Source organism: Podarcis pityusensis (genome assembly GCF_964106645.2).
Source record: "Podarcis pityusensis genome assembly, chromosome: 17".
NCBI lineage: Eukaryota > Metazoa > Chordata > Lepidosauria > Squamata > Lacertidae > Podarcis > Podarcis pityusensis.
In genome coordinates, this window is record NC_138042.1 from 6,035,605 (window position 1) to 6,060,371 (window position 24,767).

Here is a 24,767-nt window from a genome sequence, read left to right on the forward strand (position 1 = left end):
GTGGGCAATATGGCAGGGCAGGATTGTGGGGAGAACGGCAAGAGGAGCTGCTTGTCCAGAAAGAACGAACCAGAGCTGGCTGCATATGGTGAGCTCTGGAGTGTGATGTGTCACGCTTGTTCAGCTACATGTGCAAACATTTCTTGAGGGGTTTTTTTGTGCCTTGTTGCCCCGCAGAGGACCTTAAGGTCCACAAATGACAACACTTTGGAGGTCCCAAGTCGCAAGGTGGTTAGATTGGTCTCAACTAGGGCCAGGGCCTTTTCAGTACTGGCCCCGACTTGGTGGAATGCTCTGTCACAAGAGACTAGGGCCCTGCGGGACTTGACATCTTTCCACAGGGCCTGTAAGACAGAGCTGTTCCACCTGGCCTTTGGTTTGGACTCAGTCTGACCCTTCTGTTTCCTTCCCCTTACGGTTTTGATTTATGGGCTACTTATAAAATGAGGCTGCATTTTAAATTGCATTTTAACCTGTATTTTAAATTGGTTTGTTTTTTCCCCTATTATGCTTTTATTGTAATTTTACTGGTGTTAGCCGCCCTGAGCCTGGCTCTGGCTGAGGAGAGTGGGGTATAAATAAAAATTATTATCATTATTACTATTATTAACATATATGACTGGCAGCTAGCTTTGCGATCTAATAGCCAAAACACCTTCAGACTCTTTTTAGCAGCATGCTTAATTTTAAAGACAAAGCAGCTAGATCTGGATTGGGGCCCACAATATTTTCCTGTGGAGCACCCCCATCCCCCGCCACTCCTGCCCTGCCTGCTGTTTGCACCTGAAGGTGCTGTTTGTGGTAAACAGTGCCTTTGGGTTGGCCTCTTGTGTCCTCAGATGAAATGATCTCATAGTCAGTTTTCAGGGAGTTCTGGAATTCCTCAAAAGTTCTAAATGGAAGAGGAAGAGGGGTCAGAACCTGATGGCAGCAGCTTCCATGCAAAAGCCACGGTGGCTTCCCTGGCCTCTCCCACTCTGCTTTTCCCCTTGTGAAGAAGGACATCCTTGCTTCCCTGGCCAGCTTCTTGCAAACCTTCTCATCCTCTTCTTGCAAACCGTGAGCTGAACAGGGTGATGGGGATACCTAGGTGGGACTTGGGAACAGTAACTACCGGTAGTTTTTGCTTTCTGGAAGCTGCCCTGCAGCTCCATCTGCTGGGAAGTTTGAGGGGAAGCATGTCATTAAGAGAGGGCAACCACATCTCTGATATTTGTCTTCATTTTACAATGCATAAGAAAAGAGAGCAATTCCAACAAACGCTCTTAAAATTCATTGTATTCTAATCAATTGTTTTTATATTTGGTGTTAGCCGCCTGAGCCCGGTCTTGGCTGGGGAGGGCAGGGTATAAATAATAATAATTATTATTATTTTAAATCTTGTTGGGAATATTGCTGCCACTTATCCTCTCCCAGGATTTAAGGGGTGTGTGTCTTCCAGAAAGGTACCTTCAATGGACCCCCTTAAGCTGCACAGAACAGGAATTCCCACACACTACCACCAGTATTGACGCGGGTGGCGATGTGGGTAAAACCTCAGTGCCTAGGACTTGCCGATCGTATGGTCGGCGGTTCGAATCCCCGCGGCGAGGTGAGCTCCCGTCTTTCGGTCCCAGCTCCTGCCCACCTAGCAGTTCGAAAGCACACTTAAGTACAAGTAGATAAATAGGTACCGCTTTATAGCGGGAAGGTAAACGGCTTTTCCGTGTGCTGCGTTGGTGCTGGCTCGCCAGAGCAGCTTCGTCACGCTGGCCACGTGACCCGGAAGTGTCTCCGGACAGCGCCAGCTCCCGGCCTCTTAAGTGAGATGGGCGCACAACCCTAGAGTCGGACACGATTGGCCCGTACGGGCAGGGGTACCTTTACCTTTTTTACCACCAGTATTTCCTGCCAACCTAGCAGTTCAAAAGCACATCAAAATGCAAGTAGATAAATAGGTACCGCTCCAGCGGGAAGGTAAACGGCGTTTCCGTGTGCTGCTCTGGTTTCACCAGAAGTGGCTTAGTCATGCTGGCCACATGACCTGGAAGCTGTACGCCGGCTCCCTTGGCCAATAAAGCGAGATGAGCGCCACAACCCCAGAGTCGGTCATGACTGGACCTAACGGTCAGGGGTCCCTTTACCTTTACCTTTACCACCAATATTTTGGGTGCTCATAATGTAAATGGGCCCCTTGCTGGTCTTGGGTTCCCAGCAGATGCCCACCCCTGCTACCCTCTGGAGCTAGCCATGTCTGTCCTCTGGTGGAATACAAAGCAGTCACTTGAGCAAGGTCTGGACACAGAAACTGGGAACAGGATGGGGCATAAGGATTCCAGACTGGTTCAGAATCACAGACCTTTTGGGCATTCCATCCCAGAGTTTGTATATGTTTTCATTTATTATGTATGTAGCTATTTAAAGTATCCCCCGTCTTCTTCCATAAAATAAATGTTCAAACCGAAAATAAAAAAAACAGAGATCAATAGAGTTACCTGCTAGGCTTAGCCATTTTGTTAGCTTCTTTTCCCCGTGGAAGATCTAAGGAAGAAAAGTTCAGGTAGTATTCTGCCTGATTAATCCGGGCCTTGCAACATGTGGCTGGCAGTAGGGCTGGGTGTGGGAACCCGGCTTGTCGTCTACAAGCTGAAAAGCAGCAAGGGAGGTTGTGACTCACCTCACAAATATGGTGGGCAAGTGCTGCCTAACCCTGCCCCTACCCTCTGATTTCCCCTGGTTACTTACTCCACCAGATGCTTTTACCCTGGGCGGGATTCCAAAGGTGTATTTGTTTCATGGCACAGGGAGGGTTGCAAGGGAAAAGTAGGGGCAGAAGGTTCAGCATCCTCCTTTCCACCTGCTACGTCCACTGATCTGGCACCATTTGGGCTCCTAGGCCAAATATACATATTACACTGCTTATCTTTTAGTTTTTGGCAGCTTTGTATTGACTCCTAGCAGCTGCTCGCTAGAAAGGCTGTGATCTTAGACCTGGTCCCCTGCCTTTTTCATAGTGTCACATGAACTATTGGTGTTTGAGACAGTAATGGGTGCCTTGAAGACAGTTGTCACAGCCAGTTCTCCTCCTGTGGTTCAGCCTAGTCTCAGATCTTGCCTTATTGTCAGATGACTCCTCACTGTTGACTTTCACTGCTGCCTGGTTTCTGAAGCCATCCCACTATCACCAAGAACCACATTATCTCATTCTAGAAATACATATTATATTAGCAAAGCCGGGCTCTATCCTACGGAGGAAGCATCTGAAAGGGGAGAAGCAGTAGGTGGGAGGGGTGATATCTAATCCTACCTACCACTTTCTCCCTCAGACTTTTCTTCCAGCTGTGCTTTTTTTCTGGCCTTTGATGAAGCTGGGAAAAGAAAGGAGTAGGAGTAAGGAGTAGGAGTAAAGTAGTGCCTAGGGGAAGGGTGAATCAGGCCTCCTCCCACCTGATGCTTTTCCTCTGCAAAAAGCAACCTCATCTCCACATTCATACTATACAAGTAACATGAGATTGGGAGTCTGTGTTCCTAAGATCATAGCCAGGCCATTTGTGAATGCAGCTCCTCAACGGAGGGCATTGTTTGTGTTCAAATAATGTGGATGAGTGGAAGTTGGACAGTTATATACTGATGTATTTCCAACTCAGAATCACAAGGTGGCTAAGCACATTTCACACCCAGTAAAGCTGACAGCTTCTCTGCGCCTTGCCTTAGCTTACCTTTGACATAACATGCAACTCTCTCCCTTCTACCTCCAAGGAAGAGACTGAGAGCCAGATTCATTTGAAGGGTCAGGGAAAGATAGATGAAAAGCCTTGTACTTCAGCCCAACCATCTGCTTTTGTTTAAAGTAGGGATGGGGAATGTGTGCCCTTGTATTTTTAATCTTTCTTGGAAGCCGCCCAGAGTGGCTGGGGAGGCCCAGCCAGATGGGCGGGGTAAACGTAAAGGTAAAGGGACCCCTGACTGTTAGGTCCAGTCGTGGCCGACTCTGGGGTTGCGGCGCTCATCTCGCTTTACTGGCCAAGGGAGCCGGCGTACAGCTTCTGGGTCATGTGGCCAGCATGACTAAGCCACTTCTGGCGAACCAGAGCAGCGCACGGAAACACCGTTTACCTTCCTGCTGGAGCGGTACCTATTTATCTACTTGCACTTTGACGTGCTTTCGAACTGCTAGGTTGGCAGGAGCAGGGACCGAGCAACGGGAGCTCACCCCGTCACAGGGATTCAAACCGCCAACCTTCTGATCGGCAAGTCCTAGGCCACCCGCGTCCCTTGCCTTAGCTTACCTTTGACATAACATGTAGCTCTCTCCCTACTACCTCAAAGGAAGAGACTGAGAGCTAGATTCATTTGAAGGGTCAGGGAAAGATAGATGAAAAGCCTTGTACTTCAGCCCAATCATCTGCTTTTGTTTAATTAGAGATGGGGAATGTGTGCCCTTGTGTTTTTAATCTTTGTTGGAAGCCAACACTCCCCAGAGTGGCTGGGGAGGCCCAGCCAGATGGGTGGGGTACAAATAATAAGTTGCTGCTGCTGCTGCTGCCGCCGCTGCTGTTGTTGTTGTTGTTGTTGTTGTTGTTGTTATATATTATTATTATTATTATTATTATTATTATTATTATTATTATTGCAGATGTTGTTGGACTCCAGCTCCCATCAGCCTCAGCCAGCATGACCAATGCTAAGGGATTATTGGAGTTGGAGTCCAAGAACACTTTCCCCATCCCTGTTGATTTAGAGCTTCAAATGGGCATTTATACATACAGTATATAAGTTCATCCCTCATAAATATCCCAAGGAATTGGTTGGGGGGTGATTGGTACTAGCCAAAAAGTGTTCATTCCAGCTGGCATTTTCCTGGTACAAACTGAACAATGCTGAAAAACCTACCCAGAGATTGCCCAGGACAGAAAAAATGTATTATTTTGAGAGGGCAGGGGCGTTTCCAACCTCTGTCACTCTTAAAGCATTATGTCTCTTGTCCCCTGTTTGAGCCAACCTTCCTGTTTTTCTGCTTCTCCCTAAAGGAGTTAACTTCAGAGGTTTTGTCAACTCCCTCCCATCACATTTAAGCAGCTAAGACGATGATCCACTTATTACAGACCCTCCTCCTCACATGCTTTGCCGTCACTGTGCAAGCCAAGATCTTTGGTCGCTGCGAGTTGTACCACGTGCTGAAAGTTAGCGGACTGGATGGATATGAGGGGTACAGCCTGGCCAACTGTGAGTGTAGCTTCTCAACGCAGAGCATATTTCAAATGTTGTGGGGAGGAAGGAGTGAGATAACAACCATGGTCTTTCCAGACACCATTTCCTTGTCTCTACGTCCATGAGAGGGTGGCAATTTATTTGCTTTGGCCTAAAACCTGTCCCAGCTTCCTTCTTATGAATGCTTCCGCAAAGCACTCCATTATCTGAAGACCTAATGAATGAATGAATGAATGCCTCTCTGAATGAATGCTTCTCTACTCCCCATTCTTGCTCTGAGCCAGCATTGCCATAAGGCAACATGAGATGATCCTCTCTGGAAGCAGATTTCTATTACACAAATGGAAGGTACACGGATCTGACACAGGGCTCATCCACACTCGCCTTTTCCCTGCTCTATCTAGGCACAGTTCCAAGCTTTCCCAGACTGTGTCTGAACACTTTTTTCTTTTTTCTTTGCATTGCCACATTCAAAGTGTTGGTGCTGAGCTTTAAATCCCTAAATGGCCTTGGCCCACTATCCTTGAAGGTGTGTCTCCATCCCCATTGTTCAGCCCAGACACTGAGGTCCAGCGCCAAGGGCCTTCTGGCAATTTCCTCCCTGCGAGAACCAGGTGGAGAGCCTTCTCGGTGGTGGTGCCCACCCTGTGGAACGCCATCCCATCAGATGACAAGGAAAAAAACAACTATCTGACTTTTAGAAGACATCTGAAGGCAGCCCTATTTAGGGAGTTTTAATGTTTGAAGTTTTATTCTGTTTTTAGTGTTCTGTTGGAAGCCTCCCAGTGTAGCTGGGGAAACCCAGCCAGATGGGTGAGGTATAAATAAAATAATGATGATGATAACCCAGGAAAATTGTCTATTTAACACTGAATTCGAACATATAGCAATTTGGGTTTTCTGCAGATTCTGAGTCTATCAGTTCTGTTGTAGACCTGCACAGCTTCATCCTATGTTAGACTGGATTTTTTCCATAGAGTCACCTGACAGTACATAAAAACAGTGCTTTTTTCTGGGGTTACTCAAAGGTCTGCATCACCTGCAACTTTTTCTTCTTTAAAGAAAAGCACTGTATAAAAGCAATCTGAGAGCTACCTTTGTTTCCAAATTTCTAGATGGAACCTTCTTCACCTCTTAAGTTGTAATCGGTGCTTCACCAGTTCCCACAGTTATACTCTCAGTCTTCCTCTGTGTCTCTCCCTGCTTTTTCCAGGAATAAAACATGCTCCTGAGGTTTGAGCTACAGGTCATAGCCCAATTACATTACAGCAGGGCTGGAGAACCTGTTGCCCCAAGATGATGTTGCACTCCCGACTCCTCACAGCTTCAGCCAGCCAAAGACCAATGAGCAGGGATGATAGCAGCTGATGTGCAACAATGTCTGGGGGATTGCAAGTTTTCCACCTGTACGTTACAGGGCCTCTTGCAGGGAAAATTCCTGGCAGATGGTGCCTCGTTACTTGCTGCCTCAGTCACCAAATTTATCTTGGGACATGCCAGTCAGTAGGGTCTTCACACACACACACACACACACACACACACACCACACACCCCCAGCTCTCCTAGCCACAGCTGACCTGCTTTTCACCTGAGGATGGGGAAAACTCCCACTGGACCCTGACCTGACAGGACAACCATCATGAAGGAAACCTGGAGGCTTGGTAAAGCCTTTTTCTTACCCCAGATTTGGAGGATTCTTGTATGATTTGTAAAATGTGCTGTAGTGAAAGAAAAAATAGCAAATGTCTCCGTCCCTACATGTATTTGAGGAACGAAGACTTCATACCCACCAAGTGCCTCAGAAAAAAATGGGACATCCTGTTTTTTCACACGCAATCATGGCGGCCATTTTGGGAGCTGCGCTCTTGCACCCTAAAAAAAGTGTTTTTGGGGGGTGAGATTACAGCACACGTCAATTGATTCACCCGGCAGCACATCCTCGAAGATGTGCATCACGGTTTTTGAGCTGAAAGGGCAGACTTTGGCTGAGGGCTTGTGCACACTTCTTTGGGCGGTTTTCCGCTTGTCTCATGTGTTCTAGGCTGTTTTGCTTTGCCTCACCACTTTCCCCAAAAAACTCTCTCCAAATTTAATCCAATCCAATGAAAATCCATTTAAAGTTTGTGGCGATTTGGTGGTCTTTTGAAACGTGATTTATATTTTAGTAATCTGCAGCAGCTTTGCCCCTGGATTGCAGCTCCTCCTTTTCCAACTGCTCCCATCCCCAGCCTTTTTGGAACAATAAATTGGCCGCTATTACAGAGTATAACTTCCATTCTTCTCCCTGAAGGGATCTGCATGTCATTTTTTGAGACTGGCTTCGACACAGAGGCTGTTGACAGGCGCAAGGATGGCACTAAAGACTATGGCATCTTCCATATCAACAATGGCTGGTGGTGTAAAGATGAAGGTACCCTTTCAGAGAACCTTTGCTCCATGTCTTGCACAGGTGAGTTCCTTCCTGCCTCCCTCCGCCACGGTGGCACTGTGCCAGAGGGGACAGGCAAAATGATGGGGTGCTGCCGAAAATGGAACAGCTTGCTAAATGCTATGTTAGAGGTGTGGAACCTGGTGCTGTCCAGATGTTATTCAAGCTATCACCAGCCCCAACCCAACATGGCCAACGGTGGGGGTTGATTGAAGCAAAAACTTGGAGGGTCACAGCCTCCCAGTCCTTGGGATACATACTACTGGCCTTTCCTGACATTTTTGTTTTATATTTTCATATTAAAACAGAGCTTGATTTAATAGCATTATACCTCTTAGGTTAGTAAGCACATTTTTAGTCTTGTCAGTAATAACACATTGCTGAATTCACATTTTTATGTTAAAATATTGATCCCTCCAAACACAACAATGCAGCTCAAAAATATAAATTAATATTGTTATATTAAAATTGCTAACACATCCAAACATAATCTTCCAGCTCATAAATGTAGGCAGAAGATGATCTTTTTTTTTTTTAAGGATAACTTACTCTTGTTCAGAATGCCAGTAAGCTGTTTCATAAGAGTTCATAGGCTGCAAAAGACTGGCAGCTGGTTCAAGGATAATGCAGGAGTAAATGCTGAGCTTTTCCTATTCCACCTCCAAAAACCCCGACTATTTGGTTTGTATTCAAGTGTTTTTACATTGGAACTAGTCAAACTGTCCTGTCCCTAATTTTTACATGCAGACTGTAAGGTTTGCCATTTCAGCAATTACGTCCATCAACGATTTTCTTGTTCAGGTAACGAAGGTATGTTACAACAGCACCACCTGCTGGCTGCTAATACCTTAGCAGCTGATCAAGTGCCTAATATTTTGTAATGTGCTTTCAAGCGCTCATTACAAGTGATTCATAATCTAATTGCAATACCTAACAACAATCCTTAAAGTACTAAAATGCTGGCAGATTTTCACAAGGATGATGGTGGTGGTGATTGCATAATGTTGTGGAAATGTGGAGAACTGAATTTAAGCTTGGAAAAATGAGACACTTGGAAAACTGACAGATTTGTCCATCTTTAGTAACAAAGCATTTTAGCCATCGTGATGGAACTGGGCAAAGTGTGAACTGATTTTTACATCCACACAGTCAGCTTTGCTGTTTCAGCAATTTGATCTAAAAGCAGCTCCCCCATTCAGATAGAGTAAAGGTAAAGGTAAAGGGACCCCTGACTGTTAAGTCCAGTCATGGACGACTCTGGGGTTGCAGCGCTCATCTCGCTTTACTGGCCGAGGGAGCCAGCGTTTGTCTGCAGACAGTTTTTCTCGGTTATGCGGCCAGCATGACTAAGCCGCTTCTGGTGAACCAAAGCAGCACATGGAAACACCGTTTACCTTCCCGCTGGAGTGGTACCTATTTATCTCCTTGCACTGGCATGCTTTCGAACTGCTAGGTTGGCAGGAGCAGGGACCGAGCAACGAGAGCTCACCCCATCACGGGGATTCGAACTGCTGACCTTCTGATCGGCAAGCCCTAGGCTCAGTGGTTTAGACCACAGCACCACCCACGTCAAAACTTATTTGGCCCTTTTCAGAAAAAAAAATAAAATACTCAGCACTCCCCTAGAGATTGACCTTCTTTAAGTGAAGGGACGCAGTCTACTTGCCATTGGCCAAATATGCTGGCCAGCTGCGATCCACTTCCTGGGCCTGGGTGAAGCTGGAAAGGGTTCACCCAAGCCCGTGAAAATCCCTTGCCTCTAGCATAACCGATGGATCCAGAGGAGGTGTTGTTGCCGTGCGCACCAGTGCAAGTAGATAAATAGGTACCACTGCAGCGGGAAGGTAAATGGCATTTCTGTGCACTCTGGTTTCTGAAGATGCCCACCAGCCAGTAGCAACTTAGTAGCAGGTTGACCAGGCACTGCCTGATCAACAGTCTTCCCCACTATACCATGGAGAGATGTATTTCTATTTAAATTGTCGTAATTGTTTCTAAATGTGCATCTATATATGCACATTAGCGTATACAAATGTTATGAGCATCAGAGTCTCTTTGCTGGTGATGCATTTCCTTTGTTGTATTGGCAGCACGTAAGGGGCCACCCTGCCTTTCACCCTAGAGACACAGGGGTAGAATAACAACAACAACAACAACAGCAACAAATTTTATTTATACCCCGCCCTCCCCGGCCAGAGCCGGGCTAAGGGCAGCTAACACCAGTAAAATTATAGTAAAAACATAGTGTGGGGGGGACCAAATTAAAATACAGGTTAAAATGCAATTTAAAATGCAGCCTCATTTTAAAAGTAGCCCATAGATCAAAACCATAAGAGGAGTGAAACGTAAGGGGCAGACTGAATCCAAACCAAAGGCCAGGCGGAACAGCTCTTCCATTCATTCATTAAAAGTTGTGGCCAGTGACAAATGCCAGTTTAATAGTAGAAACCAAAGCAATGTATATATATATATATTAAAATAAAAAAATCTATGCTGGAGAGAAGGCAAACAAGGCTCCTCTTCATCTGTTTGCTTTATTTACTTGCCCCTCCTGCAGCAACAAGCATATCTCCAGGTGTGCTACACATCAGACGAGGAAGAACTGTGGTAGCCCAAGACACTTTGCCACCTGAAAAGGAGTCCAAATGATTCCAAAGGTCCCCCCCCCAAGTTAATAATAATAATAATAATAATAATTTTTATTTATTCCCCGCCCTCCCCAGCCAAGGCCGGGCTCAGTTGTGGGCTTTGGGCTCTCATATTTCAGTGGCAAACTGTGCAACTCTAAAATCCAGCACGCCCACCTCTCGCGTTCTGTTCTACATCATTGTTGCGGCACCCCCTGCAACACCAGCACCCAGAGTGGCGGAGCCAGTTGCACTACCCTAAAACTGCCTCTGCTCCCTCACTGTCAGATAACTAACACTTCAAAAATCTTGCATTTCAGACACCATTTCCGACCTCCATTTATTTCAATTCCTGGGCACTACCTAAAGCAGCCCAGTTTACCCTGCTTCATGGCATGGGCCACCCCACCCGTAAGAGCCAACTCTGAGGGACCAAAGGGGTCTTCGGCCCCCCAATAAAATATTTGAGGGGCCCGTCCCTCCCCCAAAAAGTTGATGGGTATTGCCATTCAAAAGGTGTGCATGTGTCGCATCATGTGATCGGTTACGCAGGGCGGAGTTTACCAGGTCCCCCCAATATTTTATTCAAGTTGGCACCCCTGACCCCCACCCTTGTTGATGAGAGGAATGGGGAGGGAGTAAGTGGGCTGCTTCCATTCCTGCTACATGGGCGTTGCTAAAGGATGTCGTCAGAGGCGGCAATCCTAGGGAGATTTGATTCTGCAATTAGCCTTAAGCTTGTCTTTTAGTTTATTCTAACCCTGTGATAATAATCGCCCACTTCCCCTTCCATTCAGACATTTTCATTCTCTTTTCTAGATTTATTGAATACGGATATTCACGATGATATCTTATGTGTCAAGAGGATTGTGAAAGATCCCCAAGGCATGGGTACCTGGTATGAGAGCATCTTCTGTTTTCCCCCATCTAGGGGCTAACTCTGCAAACACCTCCCTCACCTGGTTGTTCCAGCGTTACCAAAACCGATCTGCTCTCTCTGTAGCTGTATTTCTCTTTCCTGCTGAAATAGTCTTGACAGACACCCCCCACTGCTTTTTATAACAGCCTTACATGCTGGTCTCAGGCAGGTGGCATTTCTCCTATCAGTTTATGACAGGAACATCTTCTCCCTGGCCTTAATTTATATGTGCCAGGATGCTGTTAAAGGCACAGGAGCCAGGCCTGCTTTGATTTATTTATCACTAAAAAATCCAAGTCAGACATGGGGGTCCTGTGTGCCTCTAGAAGCTGCTGGGACACTAACTCCCATAATCCTGACCCTTGGTCTTTATGGCTGGGGTTGATGGGATCCAGAGTCCAACAGCATTGGTTCCCCTGCTTGATCTAATAAATTGTCATATTTCAGTGCTGGATCAATCATTTGGCTTCAAACAAGCTGGATCTCTAATGGAGGAGAGACGCTCATTTTCTGTTTTCCTGCTTGTGGGCACACGCGCTAAACCCTGTCTGTGGTGCCTACCCCATTATCTCAAATGATGAGACAAGAGACCAGAGTATGGGTTCAAATTGGCCACAACTTTATTGAACTTCAGAAGTGGGAAACTTGGCACACGCCTTGGCAGGTAACCCTCTCAGCCCGCCTGGCTGAGGATATGCAGGCAGTTGAGGCCCAGTGAGAGGGGACTGCAAAGCGCAAACTTACACAGCATGCCCTTCCACCGACCTCGTCCCGGGAGTTTGACCTACATGCCGCTGCTCTAGGGCCAGGGACTCCCGGTTTTGCCCTTTAACGGGCCCTGCAAGCGCCGCTGCATGGGGAGGGACCATGAATGCATCCCCCCCAACTTGATGTTAGACTAAAGGCTACCTTGCCAAGGCTTAAAAACCACCAAAGTTGTGACGAAATTGCTACGGGGAAGGCGAAACCTGCCAATGCAGGGGAAATTCCTTCCCGGTTCTGAATACAGCAACCATCTTACGACCGCAGCAGTGCCCGCTGACCTGGAATGCAAAATATTAGCCTGTAAAGAAAGAATAATTAAATTGAAGATCACTGACCTAGGCTGGAATTAATAAGCAAGAAATTATTAATTTGAGGGAGGGTGGGTGGGTGATCCTGGAAGGAAGAACAGCAAAAGAGGCTTGAGCCAAGGAGTCAGCCTCTTTTCTTTTGGCCTTAGGCCCACCCTCGGCCGGCCATCCATTGTCCTCCCTGGCCGAGGGCGGGTCAAAGGCCAGCTCAAGCAGGTGGGTGGCACCCGCCCAGGTGAGCCCCGCTTGGTGCCGCAAACCCCACCCACCTGTGGGGAAGGGAGGGCGGATATTGCTGCCTAAGTCAGAGGCATCCAAGGAAACCAGTTAGTAGAGTAGCCAAGTCTTATCACCCCCGTGAGTGCCTTTCACAACCTGGAAACAGGCAGGAATCCATAGCTGAAGCTTTCTCTATCACTGAATTGCCGTTCCAGAAAAACCCACAGCTGCTGATTTCTAACTTACTACGCAGAAGCTAAAGGCACAGGGTTCCTGGCAGAAAAAAGTTGGTAACTGTGTCATAGAAGTGCAGATGGTTAACCAAAGATGGGACTCCTTAACACATGCAGGAATTCTTGTGTACTTGAGTGGTTTGGTTGCATTTATTTGTGCAATATTTTCAACACATAGAGAACAAAACGTAAGATAAATAGCGCAGATCACTGTCCTGAGGAATTACAAGCTAAAATGCCACTGGTGTGAGGATGTCATGTTAGCACAAACCCAACTTAATGGGGGAAGCCTTCTCACTTGGATGTTAAGGAGAACAGGGCAAACCACAGACAATTTCTGAATAGCTGTGTAGGTGAAATTCGGCAGGTATTGTTATGCAGTGACAAAAGAAGCTTCACTTGCCAAAGTTATCACCTGTTCATAACTGTTAAATGCCCAGGACTCTTCCTCTAATTTTCACCTGATAATTCCAGTGTATCCTGGGAACACCCCTTGTGCACTGAGCAGTAGGTGGAAGCCAGGAGCCTTCAGTGTAAACGGCACATTATGAATTAATGGTGCAGTCCAAGATCCATTATAAAAATCACCAAACAGCCTTGCTGGGGTGGGTGGGTGGGTGTGTGCGTGCGCGTGCACACCTGCCACCAGTTCCTATGAATGTTTACTCAGAAAGTAATGTTTACCCAGTCAGTCCAACACTACTTACCCCTTAGTAAGTGTGCTTTGCTGGAATTGCATCTAGAATTCTCTTGAATTTAGTGGCTTGAATCATGCTAGGATGGATTATGGTTTAATCCTTTTGGTCTGCAACTGCATTGTAGTTTGAGAAAATGCTATGATCCCTATGCATGAAAAATTGTCCTTAGGAATAGCCATTGTGGTAACAGACTTCCTCTTTCTCCAATTTGCCTTCTGCAGGAAGGAGTGGAAAAAGCACTGTGAAAAGCAAGACCTGCGTGAGTGGGTGAAGGGGTGTAAGCCCTGAAAACCTGTCTACCTTCTGTTTGCCATCTCTCATGTCATCAATACAGAGCTGTTTGGGTTTTTTCTTCTTGTAAAATGCTTCTTATACCTGTTATTTCCCTGGATGGTAAAAAAAAAAATCCAAATATGAAACGAAGAAGCAATTTATGCTGTGTACACACCATACACTCACAGACACCCCCCTCCAATCCTAGGAACTGCAATTAAAGGAGCTGGGAGTCATAGCTCTCAGAGGATTAAACCACAGTTCCCAGGATTCTTGGTGGGAAGTTATGTGCCTTAAATGTATGAAATACACACATCTTCAATTACTTTGCATCCATGGCATCTACACTGGTCCCCTACCCATCTCTGATGCAGATTAGGACAATTGGAATCTCCCCATTTGTGGAATGCTCTCCCCAGGAAGGTTTGGCTGTCACCTTCATTATACACCTTTAGGCGCCAGGCAAAAAAAGTTCCTCTTTAACCAGGCCTTCAGCTGATTGGCATTTATGCCCTTTTAAAATGTGTTGGGGAGGGTGGGGATTATTGAGCTGTTCTTGTTTTTATTTGTATTACGTATTTTGTGTTTTTATATTGTGGTTTTTTGTTGTGAGCTGCCCTGAGACCTGTGAGTATAGGGTAATATACTAATATTAATAATAGGGGAGGGACGCGGGTGGTGCTGTGGGTTAAACCACAGAGCCTAGGACTTGCCAGTCAGAAGATCGGCAGTTTGAATCCCCGCGACAGGGTGAGCTCCCCTTGCTCTGTCCCAGCTCCTGCCCACCTAGCAGTTCGAAAGCACGTCAAAGTGCAAGTAGATAAATAGGTACCGCTCCGGCGGGAAGGTAAACGGTGTTTCCGTGCACTGCTCTGGTTGGCCAGAAGCGGCTTAGTCATGCTGGCCACATGACCTGGAAGCTGTATGCCGGCTCCCTCGGCCAGTAAAGTGAGATGAGCGCCGCAACCCCAGTTGGCCACGACTGGACCTAATGGTCAGGGGTCCCTTTACCTTTAATAATAGGGGAGGCACAAACTATACACAAACAGGAGACATATGGGTGCAGGATTCTTCCTAGTGTTGCCAACTGAAGGTGGAGGTGGTGAGGGTAGCCCTCAAGGCAGCTTGGCTTACACATGTTCTCGAAACAGTTCCCTGCAGATTTGACCCAAGGTATTTTTCTCCCTCAGGTGGGCACGATGGCACATGCAGACTGACTCTCTCTCTCTCTGTCTCTCTCTCAAGCAATTTCACCTGACTGGCAGTTAAATCTTGTTCCAACCCTGATGAAGGGACAAGCATTCCCCAGTTTGTGCACAACACACACAACTCTCTGTGCTTTGTCACCCTGCCACTACTCTTTTCTCCTCAGTATCTGCCACCCGAGGCAGCCGCCTCACTCTGCCTAGTGGTAGAGCCGGCCCCAGATGGTTTATATGCATGAATTACGAGATGGAGATTTTTACCACATGGAGGTAAATGCTATCGTTCTGCCGCATCTTCAGGGGACACTTCAAAAGCAAATTCCAGTGCTTCCCATATGCTTCCTTTTTTCTTCTTCCTTGTGAGTAACTGGTACCAGTAACCTTGTCCTTGCAGGGCCATATCCATCTGGAAACACTACAGGAGACTGATGAATATAATATAGGCAGGGGTGGAGTTTGTGGCATAGGTAAGGTTGGAATCCAAAGCCCCACTTCATGTAATCCTTGCCACTCCTCTCCTGCTCCAATAGCATTTCTTGCCTGAGACACCCTCCCTTTGCCTAATGTTGGGCTGTCCCTGTTAATCCAACAGCATCCTGTGCCCTCAGACTATTTCTTGAGTCCAAATTCTGAATTATGAAATGTTCCTGAGTTTTGAATGTGTGCGGTATTTCTTTCCACTCTACACTTTCTTTCCACTTTCCACTCTCAACCTGCTGCATTGTCTAACCCACATTTCACTTCTAAGCCAAATTTCGCTTCTTTTCCCCTGTGCCACTAGTTAGGGGAGAGCACAGCTTCGCTTCAAAGTCTGCAAACTCTTATCCCAACAGAGGCAGGTCCAGGAAACAGTGTCACACCTTTTCATCTATTCCAACATTTTGGTCATATATTCCACACCATACATTTAAAGCACTATTGCACCCTTTTGACAGTCGTGGAAAACCCTTGGAACTATAGTTTGTTGTGGGTGCTGGGAACTGTAGCTTGGTGCAGTCAGCACCCTTAACAAACTACAGTTCCCAGGATTCTTTGTGGGGAAGCCATGACTGTTAAAGTGGTCTAAGACTGCAACACACGACATCAACGTATGCAAAAGCCGCTGTCATAATGCTTTGGGTGAGAGACAAGCAGTGCCGTGTGAAGTGATGTGCAACCAATAAATATTCCCTCTGGATACAGCTTGGAGGAAGGAGAAGAGGAAATTTTTCCTAGTTTGCTGCTGGGGCTGTCAATGCCAGGGTGGAATAGGGAAGAAGCTGTGATAATCATGGGTTGAGAGCAAAATTTGGGAAGCAAGGTTTGTGTGTGCCTGTTCCAGACTATTTTGTGCCCCAGGCAAGGCACTCCCCCAGTTGCTAACAGTTCTAATAATGTATGAATTACTTTAAAATGATAAGATTCTTCAAAATATAAAATAAAAGTAAAATATTATTAGAAATTTATAAGTGATAACAAAAATGAATCTGTATAAACTGTGCCCCTCTGAGGCTTGCGCCCTAGGCAAGCTGCCTACCTGGCCTAATGACAGCACCAGCCTTGCAGCTGTTGGGCAGTGTGGATAAAGGATGGGGTTTCCCACACATCCCTCGGCCTCCGCTTGTCCCACAGGACAGGCTTTCAGCTAGTCTTTAAACAACAGCCAAATAGTTGCCTCTACACGGTAAAAAATGTGCCCAATCGACTGGACATTTCTCACCGAAGAAGCTTCAGATATTGACTTGAGTCATGTCTTGGTTTGAGAACCATTTTGGTATGTTGGGTCCAGCTCTGGAACCTGTGGAATAATAATAAAGGAGAGTGCCTCTGAGCGCGTGCTGAAAGCCTCTTCCTCACCTCTGCGTGAGCACAACCAGCCCAGCTTCCAGGCTCGAGACAACATGATTTCCAGGCAGGCCAAAGCCCCAGCATTGTCCCACCTGGGAACTGGCCTCTGAAATGATTGTGTGAGTGGGTGGATTGTGCCCATTCAAGGTTCAACCAATAATGGAGGTTAGATATACACAGTAGGAATGTGAAGGTGACTTTATTGGGAACCACAAAAGGAGGAGCGGAGCTGCCCCTCTGGCTGTGAGGGATGAAGGAGGAGATGGCAGGGGTGCTGCTGATCTCAGCAGGCCTTTACTTTCCCTGGCACTGCTCCAGGCTCCGCTCTGCTCTGGTTCCGGAGGCAATGTGGTACGTGGAGCACTTGACGGAGATGTCAGAGGTCAGGCGGCTGCGAGGGATGCTCAGGATGCTGCTGGTGCTGTAGGAGCCATCCTCATTCAAGACCACCGGCCCAGCAGTCACCCCCTCTGATATGTTGACTCCAGCCTCACTCCACTTGATCTCTAGGAACCCTGGGTAGAATTTCTCGGCGATGCACAAGGCGTGGATGGTGGGCGAGTCCGCTGTCTGGTAAGCATCAGACAGGAGGGTGACTGAAGCCGGCTCCTTTGCTGATTTGCCTGGGAAAGAGACACCATGAGTGGGCCACAGAATCCAGGTGACCTGATTATTTTTGGGTGGTGCTGCTGAATGGGGGTTTCCAAGCAAAGTTAACTGAGAATCCCCAGCAGTACTTAACAGAGCCCACACACAAAAATGCCACCCTGGATAACTTAATGCGTCATTTGGGCCCCAGAGGCATGGGTTGGAGTTGATGATTTTCTTGTGGAGATCTGGCAAGCATTTCTGTTGTTGAGCTCCTCTCCCACTCTGAGGGCTTATCCATACTTGCCTTTCCATACTTTTCAGGTATTTCCCAGCACTTTTTTTTTTGGTCTGGAGTTTTCCACACCAAAACCCGCTCTTTAAAGCAGAATTGGAGCAAATGGCAATTGCCGTTGGCTGTGCTTCAGCTTTAAAGAGCAGGTTTTCATGGGGAATGCTCCAGGGCATAAAAAAAAAAGCCAAACAAACAGTACAAACTGAGAGCATTTGCAGATGACTTAGTATTGACGTTACAGGAGCCAGAATCTAGTACTAAAAGGGTTTTAGAACTAATTCAAGAATTTGGTCAACTGGCAGGATTTAAACTGAACAAGTTAAAAACTAAGGTTTTAGAGAAAAATTTAACACTGATTGAAAGAGAGAGGTTTCAGAATGAGACAGGCCTGACTGTGGTTAAGAAAGTGAAATACCTGGGGATTAACATGACAGCCAAAAACGGGAACTTATTTAAAGATAATTATGAAAAATGTTGGACGGAAGTGAAAAAAGATTTAGAAATCTGGTCAAATTTGAAGCTTTCACTGTTGGGTCGTATTGCTGTGATAAAAATGAATGTATTGCCTAGAATGCTGTTTTTGTTTCAAACATTGCAAATTGTGGACAAGATGGACTGTTTCAAGAAGTGGCAGAGAGATATTTCTAGATTTGTCTGGCAGGGCAAGAAGCCCAGAATAAAATTTAAGATATTAACTGATGCAAAGGAAAGGGGTGGATTTGCCCTACCAGACTTTAAACTTTACTATGAATCAGCAGCTTTTTGCTGGTTGAAAGAATGGCTACTTCTTGAAAACACAGACATTTTGGACTTAGAAGGTTTTAACAATGTATTTGGATGGCATGCATATCTGTGGTATGACAAGGTTAAAGCGCATAAAGCATTTAAAAACCATATTGTCAGGAAAGCACTGTTTAATGTTTGGATAAGATACAAGGATTTGTTGGAAAACAAAACCCCAAGGTGGCTGTCACCGATGGAAGCGAAAGCTCTGAAAAGGCTCAATATGGAGGCCAATTGGCCGAAATATTGGGAAATTTTGGAACAAGATGGAGATAGACTAAAACTGCAGGGTTTTGAGAAACTAAAAAATAAAGTGCGAGACTGGCTTCATTATTATCAGATAATGGAGGCATATAATTTGGACAAGAAAATTGGCTTCCAGGTGGAAAAATCAAAATTAGAAACAGAACTGTTAGAACCCAAAACTAAGAATTTGTCAAGAATGTATAACTTGCTGTTGAAATGGAATACTCAGGATGAAACGGTGAAATCTGCTATGATTAAATGGGCACAAGATCTTGGACATAATATTATGTTTGCTGACTGGGAACAGTTATGGACCACAGGTATGAAGTTTACGGCATGTAATGTCCTAAGAGAGAATATTATGAAAATGATATACAGGTGGTACATGACCCCCGTCAAGCTTGCAAAAATCTATCATTTGCCCGACAATAAATGCTGGAAATGTAAAGAAACTGAAGGTACATTCTTTCACCTTTGGTGGACGTGCCCAAGGATTAAGGCCTTCTGGGAAATGATATATAATGAACTGAAAAAGGTATTTAAACATACCAGAGGCCTTTCTCCTAGGCATAGTCGGCCAATTGGTGCCAAAGAAGGACAGAACTTTTTTTATGTATGCCACAACAGCAGCAAGAATACTCATTGCAAAGTATTGGAAGACACAAGATCTACCCACTCTGGAAGAATGGCAGATGAAGGTGATGGACTATATGGAACTGGCAGAAATGACTGGCAGAATCCGAGACCAGGGAGAAGAGTCGGTGGAAGAAGATTGGAAGAAATTCAAAGATTATCTACAGAAATATTGTAAAATTAATGAATGTTAGAATGATGTTGGATAGTAATTAAGTGGTTTCCAGCTGTAATGCTTTAAGGGAATATGAAAAAAGGGTTATAAATAGGTAAAAATTTAATATTATTACTTTTAAAGGATTTGCTGAACCAACATATTGAAGTGGAATACAAAAAAGGGAGGTATGAGGAGGTCCGGGAAATAAGTCAAAGGAAAATAAGTAATGGAAAATCTGTGTGTTTTTAACTATTTTTATTCTGTATTTTTGTCATTTTTTTTTTCATTTTTATTGTAATATTTTAAAAAAATCTTAATAAATATATTATTAAAAAAAAAAAGCCAAACAAACAAATGCTCAGATGTAGAGCTTTAAAGCACAGACCTGTGCTTAGAAAGAGTGGGACAAAAGGTAAATTTGCCTAAGCCCTCATTCTATTTTCTGACACCTTCCCCCCACCCAGCACCCCAAATCTGTTTTTCAGGTGAACAAGCAAGGCATCGTTGCAGACTGTTGTGTACATGGAGTCTGCTGCTGTAGAGAAAGGGCATTAGAGGACAAAAAGAATCGGGCAGAGTTGGGGAACTTGCAGCGCTCCAAATGTTGTTGGACTCGCTTTCTCCTGTTATCCCAGCCAGTGTAACCACTGACCAGGGATGATGGGAGTTGGAGTCTGCCTATATGCAGCAAAGTGCTAAGTAAGTTTCCTGTTGACGCAAAGATTTCAGCTTGTGCAACAGGACTCCCCCTCATACCCCTGCTTAAATCTGCTCTGGGTTCCCCCATAACTCTCCAGAGCAGATTCAGGGAGCGCAGGCGGGCGAGAAGAGGCAGGGGGGGAAGTTCTGCTGCACAAGTGGAAATCCTTGCAATATTGGAATGCATGTTGGATCCCACTTTTCTGATATCACTTTTCTGAGTGTTCATATTAAGCAGTTCACCTTACAATAACCCTATAAGGTTGCTAGTGCTATTATTCCTACACTGCAAGCATGAATCTGAGGCGTAGCAGCTTGGCTAAGGCTACTTTGTGAATTCATGCCCAAAGCGAGACCTGAGCTGGGAATTTCCTAGGGCACACTTCATAACTTCTATGCTACACAAGCCCCCCTGCATGCTTCCCGTAGTACATTGGGCTCCCTGTGCCCAAGTGCTCCACTCGTAAGCCATGGTATTCTCACTCACCTCCTGTGACACTGAGCTGTGTTCCACTCCCTGAGACAGCGGTGTTGAAATAATTTGCCTCTGCCAGGCAGTAATAGATGGCGCTGTCCTCCGTGCGCGCCTTCCGAATCTGCAACGTGTAGGTATTGGCATCCCGGATGGCCACAAAACGTTCATCAAATGCAGGAGCACGCTCTACCTTTCCATCAATGTGATGCTTCAGTATAAAGACCGGGCCTTTTCCTGGCTTTTGCAGGAACCAGAAGGCATGGTACTCCTGGATATTGCCCCTCTCCAGAGGGCACGGCAGGATAGCAGTGGTCCCCTCTGCAAAGGAGGCCTGTGGTGGCTGGGCGGGCAGAGGCTGCAGCGCTCCACCTGCGGGGAGGGAAGTAGGTGGCTGTTGTGAAGCTAAAATTTCAGCCTGATAATGGGAGTCAACTGTGAATTTTATACAGCTTGAAAGTCTGCACCCCCTTGTATTTAGTGTATGTTGCTTACGGAGCCAGCATTTAAAAAATGATTTCAGTCTGCTCAGTAGCGGTGGGCCAGTTTGTCCATTTCAGTTCTGCTGAGTTTTTAACTTTTCTAGTCTTAAGTTCAGTTTTCCACATTTCCACATCATTTTGTGATTTTTTTTAAAAAAAACCTCATCTGCATTTTATTGTGAATTTCTCCTAGTATACACATATTTTTATACAAGTTTTGCCAACGCACACATTTTGCAGAGCAAATTCCTATACATTATAGAATATAATATATTTGTGCATGTTATTGTCACTGATATATGCATTTCTTATGCACACTCTGTCCTAGAGTGTTCATTTCTATACACTTCACTTGGCTGCACAACTACACTGCGAGAATCGGAGAAGTGTGCATTCTGATGGGTGGCTATACTTCAGCATGTGTATTGTTTAGAAAGCGGGGACTAGATAGGATTGCCTTTCAATCTGAACTGAGTCGAATTTTCCCACCATCGCTATTCGTAAGTACCTAGCGGGTAGATGGAGGGATGATTGAATGAGTGGGTCTGGGTTTTCTCCTCCAGCCTTCTAGGCGTACACCAACCTTTGAGTCCTTTACATCTACCTGCCATTCCTAGACCATAGCCGTGGCCTTTGACTGACCTCCACTGAAAGACACAAGAGGTGTGCAGATTTCTCTAGCCCATCATGCTCATTCTCTCTATTCTACCACAAGGCCCAAATTCCTCATTTCCCCGTCATTCCCACTGGCCTATTGCAAGTTCTTGGCCTCTCTAGCTTGGCAACCAGCTATGCGTGTACTCACCGTGGATGGAGAGAACCAAAGAGAGACACAGCAGGATATGAGAGCCCATCCTTCTCCGCTTGGAGGTGGTTTGATGACGAAACTGCTTGTCTTTCTAGTGCATATGCACCATGCACATTGCTTTATGGCGACCATGCTCATTTGCAAGCATTTGCCTAGAGGCTGCTTGTTTCCCTGAGGTTCGCGCAATACAGCTCTGTCATTGGCTGGAGGCAGACATCGGAAAGAGTCTGGCAAATTCATACTATTGCGTTGAGGGGTCTGGTGGTGGCCACACAGAAACGAGCTGTGGATTTCAACCCAGTGTTTCATTGCGAATTTGTGCCTGTTTTCTGTTCCTTCACAAGCAGAGCTAGACTCTGTGATTGGAAAATGTGGCTGTTATATTCACTTGTAAATTTGAAGTGGGTTTTTTTTTTATCATTGGAATTCTTCAGGTCTAGCATAAATGAGAAAGGGGAAAACATCTAAAGCAGTGGAGAATATGTTGTTTCTCTGTAGCATGTGCACTATTGCATGCATTCTCTAGGAATTAAAACCAACTGAGCTAACTAGCAAGGCTAGCTGATTAACAGAGTTGTACAAGTGAAACCTGCAACAAAACTTACATGCCATCTGCACGGTACATTTAAAGGTGCTTTAAATGGTCATGTATTCCCCCTAAGAATTATAGAAACTCCAGTTTGTGTTGCGATCCCTTACTCCCCTCCAAAAGCTACCATTCGCTTATGAGGGGAATAGGGGGTCTGTTTACAATGCTCAGCACCCTTAACAAACAACACTTCCCCAGGGTTCTTTGGTGGAAGCCGTGCTTTTTAACATGGTATAAAAGTACTTTAAAATTAAGTTGTAGATATGACCCAGTTTTTCTCATCAGTCAGGCAGCATCCTATGGTTACTATCCTCAGCCCTTATTGGATGGTTTTTGAGGGTTTCCCATTTCCTCCACAGGCTGTTTCACCTTTTAGAAACTTACATCAATCTTTGGTTTTGGGCCCCCCAAATCTGCTGCTACCTCCCTCTTTGTGTATATGTGTTGTGCCATTTGGACTTCTGATCAGACTGGAGCCCTGCAACAAAATGGTGTGTGGCCACAGACAGCCTTCAGATACCTCCTTTTTCAGTCATGTGGCAGCCTAGAATAAACGAGCAAATCAGTCTCTTAAACTTAAGCCAAGAAATAGTATTCTTTATGAATTGAATATCAATATACATATCAAGGCTTTGAGATTAGACCACTGAAGAAGTCCGGAAAACTACCTTGGGAGTGTGCTACCAGCAAGCCCCATAGAAGGGCCCTATCAGGGGCAAACAGCGGCCTTACTTGGCCTGCCAGGGTGAAACAGGTGCAAAATGCCGGCACCCTGTCTACAGCTTCATTAACATCCATCAACAACTTCAGTAGCCTCTCTCAGTATTGTGAACAACACCGAACTTACCGTACCCTTTGTTGGTCTCTTCATGAACTTAATTAAAAAGATAAAGAAAACAAAAGACTGAGTTAAGCATTTGAAAAATCCATTGAAACCAGATATTGTAAGTTCATCTTAGGTTGGGTAGTTCGTAAGTCTTTGTGGCTTTGCACAAGGTTTTGTATATTTCTCTCAGAAGATTGATAAAGAATGTATAATTATTTTGGTAGTTATTTCCATGGTTCCAGTTACAGATGGGTAGCCGTGTTGGTCTGCCATAGTCGAAGTAAAAAAATTCCTTCCTGTAGCACCTTAAAGACCAACTAAGTTAGTTCTTGGTATAAGCTTTCGTGTGCATGCACACTTCTTCAGATACACTGAAACAGAAGTTACCAGATCCTTCTATATATTGAGAAGGTGGGGAGGGGTATTACTTAGAAGGGTGGTGGGAATCGGAGATTGGCAGATAGCTGAGATGAGCCTGTTGACGACTCTTAACGACTGTAATAGGTCTTACAGGAAAAGGCAAGGGGTGAGAAGGTGAGAAATGGCTTAGTCATGTATAATGAGATAAGAATCCGATGTCTCTGTTCAGACCAGGTTTCTCCATTGTTTTAAGTTTGGTAATGAGTTGTAATTCAGCAGCTTCTCTTTCCAGTCTATTTCTGAAATTCCTTTGTAGTAAAACAGCCAATCTCCGATTCCCACCACCCTTCTAAGTAATACCCCTCCCCACCTTCTCAATATATAGAAGGATCTGGTAACTTCTGTTTCAGTGTATCTGAAGAAGTGTGCATGCACACGAAAGCTTATACCAAGAACTAACTTAGTTGGTCTTTAAGGTGCTACAGGAAGGATTTTTTTTACTTTGGTAGTTATTGTGTGTATATTAGTCGCCAACGTGTTGCATGAGTCGTACTAGTAGAATAAATGATAGGCAGCTGCCATCTGGTAAGAGAGCAAGTGAACAGGCAGGATGGGGTCTGGGCAGTGGCTGGCAAAAGAGAGAAGAGAATGGGTGTGTGTCTCCTTCTCGATAGTCATTTCGCAGTCACTTTATTCCATTTCCCCTCCAACTTGGATTTCTGTAACCCCTTCTGCTTTTCTCTCTCTCTGGTTTAATTATATATTTTATCGAGCATTTAGAAAAATACAACATAAACAAATCCAGTCAAACAATAAATAAGAACAACGAAGTACACAGTAGAAGTAGAATCATGGCAAAATAAAGTCACATCTCACAGAGCAAGTGTATTACAGTTTTTCCTCTCAACTATCAGTCCACATTCCACGAGTCCTTAATGGACTTTTGGGCAGATCCCCTCCCTTTCTTTAGTTTTTGTTTTTTTTTAAGCAACAACGACAATAATAATAATAAAGTTTTGGTTTTACAAACAAGTTTGCCAATACTCCCTTCTAGTGTGTGGCTGTTTTGGATATCTAGGCTACGGCACTCAGAGAATGGAATGGGAATTAGGATACACAATAATTTCACATCCCATC

General features: G+C 45.3%; 2 protein-coding genes across 4 annotated transcripts; one reads left to right on the forward strand and one right to left on the reverse strand.

The window, feature by feature from the left end:
• Positions 1-893: 893 nt before the first annotated feature.
• On the forward strand, positions 894-13,750 carry LOC308466988 (lysozyme C, milk isozyme-like). Of its 2 annotated transcripts, none has more exons than XM_080988394.1 (5): positions 894-1,090; positions 5,010-5,205; positions 7,481-7,639; positions 11,065-11,143; positions 13,609-13,750. In XM_080988394.1, the coding sequence occupies exons 2-5, from the start codon at positions 5,067-5,069 to the stop codon at positions 13,673-13,675; spliced, it is 444 nt and encodes a 147-aa protein (XP_080844520.1). In that variant the 5' UTR covers positions 894-1,090; positions 5,010-5,066; the 3' UTR covers positions 13,676-13,750. The 2 variants fall into 2 exon arrangements, with proteins under 2 accessions (XP_080844520.1, XP_080844519.1); XM_080988393.1 differs by having other exon boundaries at positions 895-1,059.
• A 3,125-nt stretch (positions 13,751-16,875) lies between these two features.
• Positions 16,876-23,330, reverse strand: LOC308466841 (immunoglobulin gamma-1 heavy chain-like). 2 transcript variants are annotated; one of them, XM_080988004.1, is made up of 3 exons: positions 23,297-23,330; positions 20,581-20,937; positions 16,876-17,315 (listed from the first exon to the last, which is right to left on the reverse strand). In XM_080988004.1, the coding sequence occupies exons 1-3, from the start codon at positions 23,313-23,315 to the stop codon at positions 16,987-16,989; spliced, it is 705 nt and encodes a 234-aa protein (XP_080844130.1). In that variant the 5' UTR covers positions 23,316-23,330; the 3' UTR covers positions 16,876-16,986. The 2 variants fall into 2 exon arrangements, with proteins under 2 accessions (XP_080844130.1, XP_080844129.1); XM_080988003.1 differs by lacking the exon at positions 23,297-23,330 and adding an exon at positions 21,853-22,686.
• Between the last annotated feature and the right edge of the window lie 1,437 nt (positions 23,331-24,767).